The sequence below is a fragment of the Myotis yumanensis genome, unplaced genomic scaffold (genome assembly GCF_028538775.1).
Source record: "Myotis yumanensis isolate MYYU_CA2020_CCGP unplaced genomic scaffold, mMyoYum1.0.hap1 SCAF_22, whole genome shotgun sequence".
Lineage (NCBI taxonomy): Eukaryota > Metazoa > Chordata > Mammalia > Chiroptera > Vespertilionidae > Myotis > Myotis yumanensis.
Window position 1 is genome coordinate 14429329 of NW_027223773.1, and position 18624 is coordinate 14447952.

The 18624-nt window shown below is 48.9% G+C and overlaps 1 protein-coding gene across 2 annotated transcripts in view; it reads left to right on the top strand.

The window, feature by feature from the left end:
* Positions 1-16627, top strand: part of CNST (consortin, connexin sorting protein) — a 76472-nt gene extending 59845 nt beyond the window's left edge. Inside the window, exons 9-12 of one of the 2 annotated variants that reach the window (XM_070401384.1) lie at positions 987-1358; positions 1395-1765; positions 9774-9909; positions 14056-16627. In XM_070401384.1, coding sequence (XP_070257485.1) covers positions 987-1358; positions 1395-1765; positions 9774-9909; positions 14056-14261 — 1085 coding nt within the window. In that variant the 3' untranslated portion in view covers positions 14262-16627. Of the gene's footprint in view, positions 1-986; positions 1766-9773; positions 9910-14055 lie in introns of both variants that reach the window. The other variant, XM_070401383.1, reaches the window with a different exon arrangement.
* Positions 16628-18624: the final 1997 nt, after the last annotated feature.

An 18624-nucleotide genomic window follows, 5' to 3' on the forward strand; every position in this document is an offset into this window, starting at 1 on the left:
GCCTGCAGACCAAAGGGTCCCAGGTTCGATTCTGGTCCAGGGCACATGCCTGAGTTGTGAACCCCATGCCCATTAGGGGGCGTGCAGGAGGCAGCCAATCCTTGATTCTCATTGATGTTTCTCTCTCTCTCCCTCTCCTTTCTTCTTTGAAATCAACATATATATTTAAAAGTAAATAAATAAAAATTAAAAAGAAAGTCCCACCAAGTACCCAACACAAAGAACAAAAAACTTTGTGAAGTTTCAGGACAACCAGATGGAAAGAAAAAGAATCCGAACATGTAGGTGAAAGGGTATGTAGGTATTCAGATGGTGAAGAAACGACATTCCTTCTGGGAGGCGGACACAGAATCTGAGGGAAATGTCTGACGGAGAAAACGTAACCCACGTTGCAGGGGCCAAGGAATAACGGCTTTCAGATGCGAGGAATCCTAAAAGGGTTACCGGCCACCCACCTTTTCCTAGGAAATGTTCCGCAGGAGAGAATAACCGAAGAGGAGACCTGGGATCCAGAAACCAAGGCGTCCAACATGGAGCCTCGGGGATTCCCAGGGCCAGGGGGAGGTCAGGGCACCTGCGTGGCACTCCTGGGCGCAACCCAGGTCAGGGCTCAGGAGGAGGCTTGTAAACTGGGAGACGCCCGGTCGCCATGGTTGTACCTGGGTCAGAGCTGAGAGACATAAGGAGAGATTTTTTTAATGAAGTCATGGGTCAGTCATCAACACCAAGGAAAGTCAAGTGGGAATGAGAAACACGCCTCGTGGTCCACAGCGCGGGTGGGTGCGCGCAACATGGACAAGGCCCCGAAGGGGGACATCTGAGTCCTGCGTTGCCCGCGGGTGGAGGTGCCGCGGGCAGCGGGGGAGGGGTGTCTGCCCGCGGAGGGTGGCAGCATGTTGTGTCGCACGCGATTCCCATGTCCGCTCTCTGCCCTCCGGTACCAAGTGTCTCAAATGTTAAAACAACTTGTTTTTCTTCATCTTCAGAGCGTGGAACTTGCCCTGGCATGGAGCCAAGTGGAGAGAGCCAGCACAGGGAGGAGACCCCGGGGAGCGGGCCGGGCTGCGGCCAGGCGGCCAGGCGGGCGGCTCCGCCGCGCCCTCCGGCAGCTGCGGGCCAGGACCGCGCCGAGGAGCAGCCGCTGGGCAGCGCCGCCAACGCCCCGGAGCTCCCCGCCCCGGCCTCCCAGGCAGCCGGCACGCCCCGGCCACTCGCCCCCGAGAGCGCCGGGGAGGATGGCGGCCCGCAGCCGGCTCCCCCGGAGGCCCTCGGAGCGGAAGACCCCGCGGCGCCCCCCTCCAGCGAGGCAGTGACGGGGCCGCCGGCGGCAGCGGGCTCGGAGCAGGCACCCCCTGCACCTGGGGGTCCCCCTGCACCTGGGGGTCCCCCTGCACCTGGGGGTCCCCCTGCACAGGCTCCCAGAAAGGACCTCCAGTTGCCACTGCCGGATGCTTCCGAGGCGCGGCCCGCAGACCCCCCTGCGCACCAGGAGCTGAAGGAGCCGCAGCCCGAGGGGCGTCTGGCCCCCGAGGGGCGGGGCGACCCGGACCCGCTGATCAGCCGGGAGGCGGAGGACTACCTGAGCAGCCTGCTGGCGGGGTGCCTGCGGGGCGCAGAGGACTCCCCCTCCGGCGAGGACGACCCCGACCTCCTCCCGGACCTGTCCCCCGACGAGGCCTCCTACAGCCTCCAGGACGACCCGCCCTCCCCCTCCGACGGCAGCCTGTCGCTGGATGACCTGGCGAGAAGGATCGAGGTCGCCGAGGTGAGTGCTCGCCCGCCCCGGGAGAGGGGAGACGGGAGAGGATGTGCCGCGCACTGTGCGCACTGCGGCCGCGTTTGTAAGGCCCCCTGGGCTCGGCATGCGGGGGTCCCGGCGTTTGTAAGTCCCCCTGGGCTCGGCTTGCGGGGGTCCCGGCGTTTGTAAGGCCCCCTGGGCTCGGCATGCGGGGTCCCGGCGTTTGTAAGGCCCCCTGGGCTCGGCATGCGGGGGTCCCGGCGTTTGTAAGGCCCCCTGGGCTCGGCATGCGGGGGTCCCGGCGTTTGTAAGGCCCCCTGGGCTCGGCATGCGGGGGTCCCGGCGTTTGTAAGGCCCCCTGGGCTCGGCATGCGGGGGTCCCGGCGTTTGTAAGGCCCCCTGGGCTCGGCATGCGGGGGTCCCGGCGTTTGTAAGGCCCCCTGGGCTCGGCATGCGGGGGTCCCGGCGTTTGTAAGGCCCCCTGGGCTCGGCATGCCGGGGTCCCGGCGTTTGTAAGGCCCCCTGGGCTCGGCTTGCGGGGTCCCGGCGTTTGTAAGGCCCCCTGGGCTCGGCTTGCGGGGGTCCCGGCGTTTGTAAGGCCCCCTGGGCTCGGCTTGCGGGGTCCCGGTGATGGAAACCGCTCCCTGCGAGGAGTGTCGCTTGTTTTCGTCGTGTTTGTGCTCCCGGAGGTGCTCGCACCGGGGGCACCGCTGTGCTCCTGCGGCTCATCCGCAGGCCGAGGAGGGTGGTGCAGAGATGAGTCACTTCCGTAGAAGGAGGTCTCGTTTTTCTTCTCCATCTAAGATGGAATAGAATGCTCTCTGTTCCTTCCTCTTACTGATGTGCTTTAATTCTCTGGAACCGTGTAGCAGGAAGGAAACGGTCTCCATGCAGTGAGACTAGGAGGTGCTGGGTGGGCTTTTAGGCCTTAACTTGGATGCTGAGTGTTCTCTTTCGCACGGTATTGATTTACAAGTTCAAGGTTTGCACAAGCGATACTTGTACTTGACAAAGACAATTTGTTATAAATAACGGAAAGTTTTAAACTTCCTCTAATCATTAATGAGTCTAATCGAAATCAAAAAAAAGAAAAGAGGGGAAAAGGAAGAGGGGATGAGGATCAAGATGCCATTCTCCTTTTTTGATTTTAAAATTCAGGAAAAAGAAAAGATCTTCCTAAGGCTCTTCGTGCCGCAGGTGCTGAGGGCAGTGGGGGCAGGTGCAGGGGGGAGCAATGCTGGGGGAAGTGGGGGGCAGATGTTGGGGGCAGGGGGCAGTGGGGGGAGGTGCTGGGGCAGTGGGGGGAGGTGCCAGGGTGCTGTGGGAGGAGGTGCTGGGGGCAGTGGGGGGAGGTGCTAGGGTGCTGTGGGAGGAGGTGCTGGGGGCAGTGGGGGGAGGTGCTAGGGTGCTGTGGGAGGAGGTGCTGGAGGCAGTGGGAGGAGGTGCTAGGGGCAGTGGGAAGAGGTGCTGGGGGCAGTGGGGGGAGGTGCTGAGGACAGGGGGGGCAGGTGGGGGAAGGAGCCAAACGGCCTAGGACAGACAGCTTTTAATCTGAAAGAGGGCAAAATATGTTCCCCACCTTCCGTCTAAATTGACATTTACTTAGATATCCCAAGTCTACCTGTTTCACAGAACACAAAATAGGGGAAGACATAGCCTGAAACTTTCTGTTGAGGAGAAAGATGACAGCCCAGAGCTGCTGTTAGTTTTTTCTTAAAGAAGCCATCGAAATAGGGTCACTTCTGTGGAGTATAGATCACGGGGGTCAGGGAAGTTAAGTGGCATTAAGACTAGTCACCGTGAGATGCCCTTAAGGTGGGGGGCTGGACTAAGCAGTAGAGTTCATGAAATGGTGTGGGTGCCTGTTCTGTGGACCTCAGACAAAGGAAGGTCTTCGGCACAGTCCTCCTGGCTGTCCTGCCCAGAAAGGCCCAGTCCGGCTCCCTGACAGCAGGAAAGGCCGTCCTCCAGTAACAGGGAGGGTTCACGGGAGACAGTGGACCTGGGACATATGTGAGTGTCCACAGCGCCCCAGGTGTAACCCACAGACTGCCTGTCTCTTCCTCGTGCAGACGCCTCCTCTTGGCCTTTCCTCGCCGCCCTCTACCTGCTCTGGTTCACGAGTGCTCCTCTGGGTTGGCATTCTCTGGCCCAGCTCCTTTGCTTTTCCACTTTAACCTTCTGTTCATTTACATCTTTCCTGCCTCTTCCTGGACTTGTGCAGCAGCTGCCTAAACTTTCCCATACTCCTGTCATCTTCTCCCCGCAGTGGTCTTCTGTTGGCTCTGTGTAAACCTGGGGTCTCGCTGAACCGGTTTGGCTCAGTGGATAGAGCATCGGCCTGCGGACTGAAGAGTCCCGGGTTCGATTCTGGTCAAGGGCATGTACCTTGGTTGCGGGCACATCCCCAGTGGGGAGTGTGCAGGAGGCAGCTGATCGATCTCTCTCATCGATGTTTCTAACTTTCTATCCCTCTCCCTTCTTCTCTGTAAAAAATCAATAAAATATATATTAAAAAAAAAATAAACCTGGGGTCTCCCGCTGATGCCCCCAGGGGCCAGGCAGGCAATAAACGTGAATGAAACGACTTAGTTGTAGCGTGAAAAGGAGGAGGTTCCACGCCTTGTCTAGCGGTATCCAGCTTCATACAACACTGCAGATGAAGCAGCACCCCCGAGGGTCCCGGCCTCGCACACGCTGTCAGTTTAAACTTCCGCTCTACACTAGTGTTTGCCTTGTCAGTCTCTTCCCTCAACACCTTTCCGCTGCAGGGTAAAGGCTGTACCACACGGCTCGGTATTCAGACGTGGTCATCGGGCCCACTCTGCCTTCCCAGCATCTTCTCCTCCTGCTCCTCTGTTCTCAGCCTGGACTGGAGTCAGGTGGGCCTCCTCGCAGCCTCCCAGGTGCACCTGGCATGCTGTCACCTCTGACCTTTACCTCTGTGTTGCTCTGCTCTGGGATGTGAACTCCTTTCATACATTTACTTCCTCCCAAGGCTCAAGATCTAGGTCGTGCCTTTTCAGCATGTGGAGGGCCAAGTGCAGTGCCGGCTCATGATCAGTTCTCAGTAAATGCTAACGCTGCCATTGTTCCCTGATCACTGAGGTCCATAATGTTTATTCTCTTCACACTACACCTCTGAACTTCAAACAAGGGAGTGGAGTGGCTTCAGCACCATTCCTCCAAAAGTCCTAGCTGTAACCTTTTCTTGTTGTTATAGGACACGCATGCACACGCGCGTGCACACACACACACACACACACACAGTCTGCACTAAATTGCAGAAGGGTAGGATCCTGTTGAATACTTTTTTGTGTTCTCAACAAAGCATACTTTACAGACTAAATAACAGCCACCTCTACACAGTAAGACTTTTTTTTTAAAATCTTTTACTGAGATCACTTTGAAAAATAAATAACTTGAAGGGGAAAAGTTATTTGTCTGTATGTAAATTGCTTATCTATGTATGTATTCATTTACTCAGCGTGTTTATTGAGCACCTACTACCTCTGCCTCATCCTCTTCCCCTTTGGTAACCACCATACTGTTTTCTCCTTCAATGAGTTTTTGTTTGTTCTGTTCATTCCTTTGTTGCTTTCTGTGTATAACCCACAGATGAGCTAAATAATATGATTCTTGGCCTTTTATGTCACAAAAGAAATACTGCCATCTGTGACAACATGGATGCATCTTGAGAGTGTGTATCATGCTAAGATAGAATAAGCAAAGTTCTAATAGTCATTAAAAGTAAGATCTTCTTCACATTAGGAAGATGGCAGGAGGTTTCATCTTGAGTTTGATTCAAACTCTGCCAGTCGCTGCTGCAACAAGTTGAAGCATGTCATGTAGGCTCTCTAAGTTTGGCTTCTTCACCTGCAGAGGGGGCTGCTAATGCATAAGGATTAAATGTGACATATTATGTAAATGTCTTTATGTGACATATAGTTTCACTAAATTATAGCTTAATTTTTATTTTTATTGATTTTACAGAGAAAGGTAGAAGGAGAGAGAGATAGAAACATCAATGATGAGAGAGAATCATTAATCAACTGCCTCTTGCATGCCTCACACTGGGGATAGAACCGGCAACCTGGGCATGTGCCCTTGACCGGAATCAAACCTCGGACCCTTCAGTCTGCAGGCCGACGCTCTATCCACTGAGCCAAACCAGCTAAGGCTACAGCCCATTTCTAAAGGAGCAGGCAGAGGACTCACGGGTTCCTTCAGTGCAGAATAATAGTGGTAAACTGCCAAACCGGTTTGGCTCAGTGGATAGAGCGTCGGCCTGCGGACTGAAGGGTCCCGGGTTCGATTCCGGTCAAGGGCATGTGCCTTGGTTGCGGGCACGTCCCCAGTGGGAGGTGTGCAGGAGGCAGCTGGTCGATGTTTCTCTCTCATCGATGTTTCTAACTCTCTATCTCTCTCCCTTCCTCTCTGTAAAAAAATCAATAAAATATATATTAAAAAAAAAAAAAAAAAAATAGTGGTAAACTTCACATGTGCTCCTGCAGTGAGATTACTGGCACTGAGGCTGTTCGTAATAGGCTAATATGACTTAGGAATGTTAATTCTCGAGTTAGTCGGAAGCCAAACGTGTTCGTGTTGAAAATTTACCAGCCTTGAGGTGCTGGATTGAGGAAAGCCTAGCTCATTAAAAGGATATTATTGGGTATCTACATTCTTTAATTTTGTGAAGAGGCAGTTCTAACACCAAGACCTCTGAATGTTTACTTTGTCACAATAGGATTTTCTGTACCCATAGAATTGCAAGATAATTTTGTTTTTACAACCATTCATTCTTAAAATGCTATTTAAGATGATCATTGATGTTTAAGGGGAAGTACAGAAGGACTATTTATTAGCAAATGTAGAGGACGAGGCCGGAAGGATGTGTTGTTGTTGTTCAATTCTGCATTTATTCATAGAGTACCACCAGTGACAATTACATTAATTACAGCTTGCACATGCTTTCAGTTCAGAATGGAAGGAAGGGCTTGGTATATTTTGTTTGGGTGGCAAAGAAATTTGGTGATTCAAGTGGAAATCCAACTTTAGTTTATAAAGGTTTATTTTGTTGAGATTTAAAAATTCTTAACCTTTTAGATCAACATTATGGTAAAAGGGCACATAGAAATGTTTGTGGGGTTTTTCAGAGGAGTTTGGAGGAGACACATTTCCATGTGCCCTAAATCAACGGACATCCTGCTTACAGAAATGCTGGGCAGTCTTTGAGTGACACCCCAAACTAATATTGAGACCTTGTTTTTGGCTTCCTTGCTACCAGAGAATTAAGGAAAAATCTACCAAAATCGTGTCTTAAACTCTGACTGCCTTGGTGTGGGAAGTAGGAATTTCTGTCCTTGGAGTAGGTTCTGAGACCTCGGCCTAAAACTCTTGCCAGAACAGCAAGGCCCACACCTGCCTGTCTCCTAAGAGTTTCCTCCTTGGCTTGCATCTCCCTGTTCTCCATCCGTAGACTAAAGGGCCAGAGGGCAGTTAGAAATGACACAGAGAGAACCTGGAGAAGATCCCTGAGCAACACTGAAAGGCAGTAATGGAAAAGAGCACACTGTGCTTCAGACAACAGGCTTTGGTGGGAAAGAAAATGTAGGTGCCCGGCCAGTGTGGCTCAGTGGTTAAGCATCGACCTATGAACCAGAAGGACACAGTTCAATTCCCAGTCAGGGCACATGCCCGGATTGAGGGCTTGATCCCCAGTGTGGGGTGTGCAGGAGGCAGCCGATCAATGATTCTCTCTCATCATTCATGTTTCTCTCTCTCTCCCTCTCCCTTCCTCTCTGACATCAATAAAAGTATATTTGAAAAATAAAAAGAAAATGTAGGGTGTATTAGATTTTTAATCAAGAATTAAGGGTTGATGGGGGAAAGTGTCAGAATATTGGCCCATCCCACCCAACTGTCATTTCTCCTATTTGACCTCTTCCCTCTTTAAAAAAGTTGCCAATGTTCATTGCCACCCGTAGTGAATGAGGCGGGGCCACTTGGGCATGACATTCAGACCCAGAGGAGGCCCAGCAGGACCAAGCACTGCCGCACTGGGACTGGCTGGTCCGACTTGGAAGCACGTCCTGTGTCTTTCCAGATGATTTCCACAGTCCCGCTCGTTCTTTCGACATCCCTTCATTCATATTCACACTGTCTTTTGCTTTATGGTGTGAATTTGCGGATTCAAAGTTCCTATCACAAAGGTATACGGTTAGCATAATGCCACTCCAGGCTCATCTCGGAGTGTTTATTCTGAGTAATTAAGCAACTCGAAAACGCCTGTGGAATGTGCAGTCACTGTTGGTAAATGTACGGCTTTATTTTATGGAGAAAATAGTCTATGAAAACCGCATTCTTTTTACATTTACTAAAAGCAGAAACGTCATTGGCAGTAGTGATGCACTCATTGAGTTAATTTCCGTTCTCCTTCTCTTGCTCTGAAGGAAGCCATTAGGACTTGCTTCCCTCTCCGTTTCCGCGGGAGCTGGTCAAACCACTTTTCTGTGTTGTTTGCAGGGGCTCTTAGTGTTGCTTTCTAAAGCAAGATTGGAAAGGCTGCCGCTTGCATACTTGTACTTACCATGTTAATGTCACCAAAGTCCTTTGGTTTTCTCACAAAGACGTCATCTGAAATACACATTTCCTGTAAAAAGAATAAATTGCTCACATCGATTTTGTTGTTGTTGAGATAATGGATTCTGTGGGCCTGCGTTCAGGAAAGCCCCGTCGAGGACTGTAATGAGTTGTTTGGCCCTAAAAGCCTTGAGTTATAAAAAGAACTGATAGGATCTGTAATATGTATGCATAGCACATTATCGGGCTGGAACGGGAGCTCGTATTAGTGTGTTATGCCATCGATCAGGTAAATGACAAGCTTGCAGTCCGCACTCACAGTGATCTGATGCCAGCCAGCCGCTGACCTCTGCAGTGTTAGGCCCACAATGCCCACCTATGCCATCACCCACGGCTGCCCAGGCAGGCGGCTGGCAGGCATCAGATCACTCTGTGAACCAGGCTGCTGCGTAGGGGACCTTGACAAGGCCTCCTGCTTCCCGGCCTAGCTCCACCAAGAATCCTTCCTCATCCTCCCTGAACTTCAGAGCCTTGTCACTCCTAAATGGCGAAGGTTTTGGTTTTTGTCTTTGTTCCCAAGTAAGGGGTTGGGTGGAGGCAGGAGAGAGGAATCCCAAGTGCAAACCAGAGGAAACAGGGAACGGGGCTGGTGGGAGATGCTAGACAGCAGCCTTTTTTGAAGGGTCAAATAGTAACTCTTTTAGACTTTGGGGCCTGTTGCAACTACTCAGTTCTGCCATGGTGGCCCAGAAGCAGCTGGAGGTGAACGGGCTGTGTCCCAATTGACTTCCATTGCATTCAAATAGGCGGAGGGCCTTTGGCCGACTGGCCATGGTTTGCCATCCTGTGCACACTACCAAGTAACAAGCCCCGAGTAGCTGGCCCTGAGGGAGCCTGGAAGAGAATCTTTGGAATACACTGAGCGTCGAGCATTCCTTAGCAAACGCGTCATTTCCCAGAGGGAAGGAGGGCAGCGCTCATTGTGATGTTGAAAGTGGGTATCAAATACATCTTAGGTCTCACGTGTTTATTTCTTGGAAATTACCGACGAATGAAGAAAGCAGTGGTAGATTCTCAGCCTGTTATAAAGCAAAACCCAGCACCAATGACTAAGCAAGGAGGGCTGGTAAGTGACCATTTTCCAGGGTACTGAGCAGGGAGGGGGAGCTCCGAGGCCAGGTGAAGGGGCCTGGGCTGGCCTCAGCCCACTGCCCTGTGCTGCCTGGCCCTGAGCCGGTTCGCAGCTTCAGAGAAGCTGAGTCAGACATGCTTGGCCGTCATCGGCGTAGAACCGGACATATTCTGTTCGATTTTGACGATGAACTGTGATTTTAAATCCATAACGGAAATTCAAATGCCCATTGAATTGAATCAGCCTTGTTACTGTCACATGTGAAATGCCATGGATGTTTCCCACCCGGATTTAACAAGTGGTTCCTGTCTCCCCTGCCAGGTTGTTCCTGCTGCGGGACTGGTCTCCATATTAAAGAAGAGGAACGACGCCGTGGGCGACCACCCTGCCCAGATGCAGCAGAAGCCGCCCAAGCGGAGGGTGCGGTTCCAGGAGATAGATGATAACCTGGACCAGGGTGGGTACCGCTCAGCCCTGTGCCTGACACAGGGGCTCCCAGTTTGCCGAGAGTGAGTCAGTGCCCGATGGAAGGTGACAGGACCTGTAAAAGGAAATGTGGGCGCAGTTGTTTTATCTTCTAGAGCAGCGGTTCTCAACCTGTGGGTCGCGACCCCTTTGGCGGTCGAACGACCCTTTCACGGGGGTCGCCTAAGACCATCCTGCATATCAAATATTTACATGATGATTCATCACAGTAGCAACATGACAGTGATGAAGTAGCAACGAAAATCATTGTATGGTTGGGTCACAACATGAGGAACTGTATTTAAAGGGCCAGAAGGTTGAGAACCACTGTAGAAAGAAGCAGAGAACTGAGCTGTCATCGGTTCTTAAACGATTCCTAGGCATTGTGTTTGCTCAAATCAGTGAACAGGTTGCAAAATTCAACTCCTGGCCTCCCGACCCCCCAGGCAGTGCTCGGTGTTCAGAGGTCATTTCCATTTCCTTGTTTAGGGTTTCGTTGGGTTTTAGTGAGTCTGCTATTTCTGTCCGCTTTTCAGCAGCAGTTAATTGTCCTATCTCATGTGTGTGGGAAACGTTTCTGGATTACAAGTTTATTCTCTTTGGGTGATTTCTTGACTCCATAGAAGGAAATGTCTCAAGGGCAGCAGTTTAACACTGTGCTATTGTTGGACTTTCCTCCTGGGCCACTAGTGACTAGGTAGTTGCTAGGGTTCCCTAAGGCAAATAAGAGTGAGTGGAAAGATAGCCAAAAACCTGTGTGTATGCTTCTCCTGTTTATAAAATAACAGTGTGAGCATGTAGATATACTTGCTAAGTATGGCATAAAGTGATGGAAGTTTCTAGATTTCTACAATTAGGAGCCTTGGAAATAATCTGTTCCCGCCCCTCCTTTTAGCTCTGCACCTTGCTCGTAACTCTCACTTTCTCCTCCAGATAAAATGCGTAATTCTCGTTTGCTCTCATGGGCCCTGAATGGTCCCGCTCACCGGAGGAACCCTGGGTTCAGAGCTCACAGTCCTGTTTCACTTACTGGCCCTCTCATCTTAGACCAGGTCACTTCGCCTGTGCTCAGTAGCCACGTGTGCCTCTACACAGTGTTTCAACACATATAGATTAAACAAATACATGTTTATAAGTAAACTATTTATATGACTATGAAGGAAAATATGGAAAGATACATAGATTATTAACATAGATAAGGTGATAGTAGGGATTCATACCAAAAGAAGAAAAGATGGTAAAAATACTGACCTGACACAACACACACACAAGACTGATATGATCTGTATTTGTATAAAATGTATTTGCATATCTGCTATCTATATAAAACCCTAATATGCAAATCAACCAAATGGTGGAACAACCCATTGCTATGACATGCACTGACCACCAGGGGGCAGAGACTCAACACAGGAGCTTCCCCCAGCCCACAGGCCCCGACCAGCAGCGGCAGTGGGGGACAGGGCTGGCGAGCGGGCGGTGCCAGGCCAGCCAAGGTGGATGCCAGTGGGGGCCCCCTGGTCACCCTGCCAGTCACCCTGCAGATCAGCCCTGATCGCCAGCCAGGCCTAGGGACCCTACCCTTGCACGAATTTCATGCACCAGGCCTCTAGTATACATATAAACTATTAAATCTATTTAACTACTAAAATCTATTAAACTATAAATTTGTAAATCACAGAACAATATGATAACATAATCCTATTTATGTAAAAATCCTGAAACCCTCTGTGTTTGATCTGGAAGGATACACACCAAAATCACCAGTGTTTGCCTCTGGGACAGAGGTGTGATTGGCTAAGAGAGAAAGGGAGGTGTTTGAATTTTCATAGGAATAATATATCCACATATGACTGTAAAATCCTCTCAAAGTAATATGCTAATGATGAGAAAACTCAGACAGTAATGAAGAGTATAAGTTCTTTTTTCATTGGTTTCCCCCGAATATTGAAAGAAGTTTCTTATTATCCTTTTGAGACACATTCTGTATATGTATCTGCAAATGTGAATACAGTATAGACACACTGACACACACATCTTTTTTTTTAACACAAGTGGGTTCATTATGTACTATTATGTCACTTAATTTATCGATCTTGGACATCTTCCTATGAAAGAACATATTAATTTACTTTATACAATTGCATAGTATTCCATTATATGAATGTCCCACACTTTAACTGCTCCATTGTAACTGAAACGATTAAGTTCTCAACTTTTTGTTGTTACAAACATGCCTGTAAATATGATACAGTGTGCTGTGTGGATTTGTAGGCTAATTCCTGGAAGTGATGTGCCGGGCTAAATGACCTGAGGCAGCCTGGTCTACACCTGTTATCCCAGCATTGTCTTCAGTTAACATTCCTTTTCACTCTCAAAAGTGTCCCAATATGGCACTAGCTGGTTTAGCTCAGTGGATAGAGCGTCAGCCTGTGGACTGAAGGGTCCCGGGTTTGATTCTGGTCAAGGGGGTTGTGGGCTCGATTCCCAGTAGAGGGCATGCAGGAGGCAGTCAATCAGTGATACTCTCTCATCAATGATACACCATCATGCTGATTATAAAACTTTTTAGTCTTTCTAAATATTTTTAAATTTTCCTTTAATAATGAATGATCATGAAGATGGCCTATATTTCCTCAATATAAAGACTGACATGGGCATTTTCATTAAAATCAAACCTGCCAGCCTTGCCTGCGTGGCTCAGTGGTTGAGCATGGACTCGGGAACCAGGAGGTCACTGTTCGATTTCCCGTCAGTGGGGGCATGCAGGAGGCAGCCAATCAATGATTCTCTCTCATCATTGATGTTTCTATTTCTCTCTCCCTGCCCCTCTCTGAAATCAATAAAAATATTTTTTAAACTGCCTGAGTTATTAAGCAAAATACAAAGAAATCACTGTATTAGCTAGAACTTCACGACTCCACTAAACAATAAGAATGAAATTGAGTGTTAAGATGCGAGAGTGATCCCTCCCAAAGTCGTTTTTTATTGTTTAATGCCAAATTGACGTTGCTTTAAGGTGGTCCCATGACGCGAGCGCCAAGACACTGTAATAGTGAGGCTATAACGTGTATCTAAACAATGCTGTGAGCACATCAAAGAGGCACTGCCTTTCGCTTTCCTTCTTTGTTCATGGGAGTGATCACATTCATGGTGCAGGGGAGCTGCTTTCACACTGAGCGTGGACAGGCTGCGGGAGCGTGGACAGGCACAGGAGCGTGGACAGGCTGCGGGAGCGTGGACAGGCACAGGAGCGTGGACAGGCACAGGAGCGTGGACAGGCTGCGGGAGCGTGGACAGGCACAGGAGCGTGGACAGGCACAGGAGCATGGACAGGCACAGGAGCGTGGACAGGCACAGGAGCGTGGACAGGCTGCGGGAGCGTGGACAGGCTGCGGGAGCGTGGACAGGCACAGGAGCGTGGACAGGCACAGGAGCGGGGACAGGCACAGGAGCGTGGACAGGCTGCGGGAGCGTGGACAGGCTTCGGGAGCGTGGACAGGCACAGGAGCGTGGACAGGCACAGGAGCGTGTCCTGTATGGCAACTAATCAGCAGGGCCCTGTAGAGTGGAGGCGCCTGGCTTTTCGTCCATGCCTCTGTCCCCAGAGGACTATTAGGAACACCTGGTTCTCTTTTTTTTTTCTTTTTAATATATTTTATTGATTTTTCACAGAGAGGAAGGGAGAGGGATAGAGAGTTAGAAACATTGATGAGAGAGAAACACCGATCAGCTGCCTCCTGCACACTCCCCACTGGGGATGTTCCCGTAACCAAGGTACATGCCCTTGACCAGAATCGAACCTGGGACCCTTGAGTCCGCAGGCCAACGCTCTAGCCCAGCCGTGGGCAAACTACGGCCCTCGGGTCGGATCCAGCCCGTTTGAAATGAATAAAACTAAAAAAAAAAAGACCGTACCCTTTTATGTAATGATGTTTACTTTGAATTTATATTAGTTCACACAAACACTCCATCCATGCTTTTGTTCCGGCCCTCCGGTCCAGTTTAAGAACCCATTGTGGCCCTGAGCCAAACCAACCGGTTAGGGCAACACCTGGTTCTCTTAATCGGAGAAGGCCGTGGGCGGGCGGATTTCCCGTTCGTGCCACTGAACCTCCCTCTGTTCTCCTGTTTGCAGATGAAGCTGGGAGTGGCTCCTGCATTTTGCTGGTCTTGCTGTGCGTCGCCACGGTTCTGCTCAGCGTGGGAGGAACCGCCCTGTACTGCGCGTTCGGGGACCTGGACTCGCCCGTGTGCACGGACTTCGCCGACAACGTGGACTTCTACTACACGAAGCTGCTGCGGGGCGTGGCGGAGCTGAAGCACTGGGTGCGCCTCTCCTAGCGCAGCAGCGAGGGCCCGGGGGGGAACGCACTCTCTAGGCGGCTCTGATCTGGGGGGTTGTGTACCGCGCCCCGCCCCGTGAGGAGCCGTGGACGTCAGCAACTGCAGCTTCAGCAGGCGGCCCAGGGGGACCGGCACCATGGCGCAGGGAGCAGCGGGGACCTGCGCGTCATGGGGCAGGAATGGTCTGGCCGTCCTCCTCGCGGCCACCTCTGCGGGCTGCTGCGCTGCGTTAAACGGGAGTGTTGCAGCCACGCGTCCTTAGCTTCATGTCAAGCTGACACTTAATGACACTTGGTTTCCACTAGTTGGTCCAAAGACGTCGCTTCCAGCCATCACGCAATAAGTGTGGGTGTGATCGAAAGGAGGTACCCATGTGTCCATGTCTTTTTTCAGTTGGCCTGGAGCGCTGTGTAAGCAAGGCTTTGCGCGTCATTGACACGTTCTGGTCTCTGTTTGTGGAGTGGTTGGGTGCACATGCGTGTTTGCGTGGGTGCGTGCATGTGTTTCAGTTAATCATGAGCAAATACCCAACGCAAAATAACAAAAAAATGACCTTTATTCTTTTAACTTGACTATAGATGTGCAGGCACAAATCTTTAGAGCAGGTTTCACTGTGGAACCGAGGAGATGTAGAGATGTTGGCCCTGGAAGGAGGAGCTGTGACAGATCTGCAGCAATTAACTTGATTAACAAGCCAGGAATTAACTACAGACCTGGAGGTACCATTCAAGAGCTCCCTCTGAGTCTCAGGCAGGCCGTTTCAGCATGGATTCGAGGCCTCGTGGAGTATGATGAATGCTGGACTCAATTCAGCAAACGCTTACTGAGCACCTATTAGGTTCTGAGTCTAAGAACTGAAATACAAAGATAATGAGATACCAGTTCCTGCCCTAGAGGTTTTCATTCTGGCCTTGTGTTAAAAAGATACTTTGGCAAATGAAATTAAATCACTGTACAACTCAGTGTTAGCAGGTCATGCATCCAGAGGTTTGAACGTGCATTCATGTCACAGGCTCGAGTTAGCCCTTTTATGGGGTCATTAAGCAGAAAGTCAATCATGTCTTAAATAAGCAAATGTCTGAATTTTGTTTAAATCTGTCAGTTACGCGGCATTTCCTCTTCTAAGGTCTATCATTTACGAAGCCTTGCTGTGGCTTTTTATAACATAGGCAGCATTTTAAAAGAAACAGAACATGAATTATAGTTTTTTAGCGAGTGATCATTACTTCATGTTTTTCTGTCAGAATCACGTGAAAGAAAAAGGGAGAAGTTACTTCCTAGTTGTTACTGGCTGGTACAGTACCCCTTCATGTTCTGCTTATTTATTTAGATTATGTGAATTTGGAAGGGCTTTTTATATGTGATGAAAGTGTGTTTTTGAGCATGCATTCGGTTTTCCCAATGTAGATATTTAATTACTGTGTACTTAGTATTTTGATTTCCTATAAATTCAATGTCTCATGTTTTTAGACTTGTTTCTTTTTAAATTGACGTTTGATTTTCACTCATAATACTGTTTGACTTGTCTCATGTCACCATAAACTAATATTTTCAAGGATTATAGATCAAAGATATTTATTTAGAAGTATACAAGATACTGAAATTTAGATTCCTTATACTTAAGGCTGATTTTATTAGAAGGTTATTTTAATGTTCTATTATAAATTTTAAGAATTTGTATTCAAACTGTATGTAAAATATGTAAATGTCAACGGTACTATGTTAGATGGTTCTATAAAAGACATTCACCAAGTCTGCCCTGAGGGGTGCCCCGTCATGGACAACCCGCTTCCGTTTCTCCTTCTTGGTTCCTAGTTATGAGAATTTGATGAGTCTGATTTCTGACGGTTTTATGTGAAGATAAATCAAAACTTCCTCCTGCTCTCCCCTTTGAGTCGCTATGGAAGTCCTACGTGCCCCGAGTGTCTCATTTGCCTGGAGGCGCCAGGACCTCTACTCCAAACCTTGACGCTGAGCAGAGAGGACTGAGGTGACACCTGGGTCCTCGGGGGTCCAGTTGAGTCTCAGAGGAACCAGGTGTGTCCTCACGCTTCCCGGGGAGGGTGAGGCGAGCTCAGGAGCTCAGTGTGGTGATGTCTTGACTTAAAATGGGCATGAAAATCGCGACTGGAACCAGTAGGGCACCGCTTAACACGTGATAGTCATTCGTTGCATGAAGTGGCGTCATTCCATCTGGTGGTGAAAGCATTGTGATCGCGCACGTGAGAGCTCACCCAGCTTTACCCTGATGTGATCTTTCCTGCCATGTGAAAGTTCGGACAACTGCTTGTAACTACTCTTCCTTCAGAACTGTGTGGGAGGGTGACCGGTCAAGCTTGTAATTTAAAATCTTCACCAACAAAGTGTCTCAGAGCGTTTCTTTGGGTCCGGGGGTGCTGGGAAACACTGCTTCAAAGAAAAATCCTTCAGAAGTTGGCCTGGCCCCACAGGAGAGAGCGGTCTGTTTCGGGAAGTCCAGTAGGTCCCCTCCTAAGGGCTCCTGCTCTCAAAGGCCCTCCCGGTCTGCCTGGCATGGTAGCTGGAAGTTGCTCTAGAAATCCATTCCTTTTCAAATAAATAAATAAGTAATCCACTCCTTTAGATTTAAAAATCCAAGTCCTCAGGAGGTTTCCGTTACGCTGTGAATGTGTGTATTACGCGGAGAGGACTTGAAGGGAGGATATGGGGGGAAGGGGTAGGAACCGAGAGGTAAAGAGAGAAGGTGGGACAGAACAAGCCCTTTAGCTATTAACCTGTTCGGCTAAAGCTGGCTTTGTGGCATTTACTCCCAGTCCATAGGGAGACTGAATTTTTGTCTACCCATTCACATGACATGTAATTATATTTGGGTTCATTTCTATTGGCTCAGTTAATGTTAACCCACCCTTGTGTCCTTCTTTCTGCAGCGTGATAGAGTTTTCACGTTTATTCCTCTGATGCTTAATCAGCGAGCACACAGTCCCTCAAGTCCAGGTCTTGTAACTCCAAAATCCAGTACTAGGCCCATTCTATCATGTTGCCTCATCCTCAGAAAGAGTTAGTGACCTGGGGTCTGTCTGGTACTGTCTGCCAGTCTAACAACTTCAAAGAGAATTAATGAGCTTCATGTACTAAGCTACCGAGCTGAAAACTTCCCTAAGGAATTCTAGTAAAAGGTAGACACATCCCTGAGTTCAGGCACCGAGTTCAAGCCGTGGGCATCTCTCCCCCTGGTTCTGGAGAGCGTTACCCCCTGACTCACAGGTCCACGAGGCAAGAAACCCATCGTGTGTTGAAGATGCATTTGACACTGCCCTCCAGCTGCAATTTTCAACCTTGTTCACCTCATGGCACATAAAGTAATTACTAAAATTCGGCAGCACACCGAAAAGCATATTTCTTGATGATCTGACACAAAAAAAGGTATAATTTTTATTGATTTACAAAAATACATATAATAATAGTAATTACCCTTTTTGCTCCAAAGTGGCTTTTTTAAAAATCTGGTGCCTCTACTTGTATAGAAGGATTTCTGGTACCAAGAATTAACCAGTCAGACGCAGCCTTATTATGTGATGTGTCCAATAAGATTCAACTCTTATTAAATGATCTATATATTTATGGTTCAATGCAAGGCATTCACACCTGGACAGCTATTGTTGTGCTGGCTGCTGTCATTTTTTTGTTTGACAATCTAATGGAACAGAGCCGGTGCCCTGGCTGAAGAGTGAGGCGTTGCATGTGTTAAAAACTGGCTCCTGGTTGCAAAGCGCTGCACTGGGGTATCAGCTGTTTACGCTGGGGATCGTGTGGCCAACAGGAGCTGTGGCTGGCCACCCCTGCCCAGCACCAGGAGGGAGTATCATAGGGCATATCACTAACCCGAGAAAAGATCAAATTCAAAATTTGAAGTACAGTTTCTCCTGAAGGGGTGTCACTTTCACATGATCATAAAGTCAAAAACATCTAAATCTAACCATCATAAGTCGGAGACCATCTGAATATAATACCAAAGAATTACAAGAATGCTACCAAAGCTAATAAATGAATTCAGCGAGGTTGTAGGGTACAAGATCAACACACGAAAATCAGTTGTGTTTCTAAACAGTAACTAACATTCTGAAAGGGAAATTAAGGCAATTTCATTCACAACAGAATCTCAAAGAATAAATTTAACCAAGGAGAAGACTTGTACACTAAAAGCTACAAAAATTGCTGCGAGAAATTAAAGTATATCTAAATGAATGGAAATCTAGCCTGTGTTTATGGATAGGAAGACAATACATGGTGGGGCAAAAGTAGGTTAACAGTCATGAGTACTCAAAACACAAGACTTTGTTCTTATTTTTCATTAGTTATTGTCTTATTTTCCATATGAGCA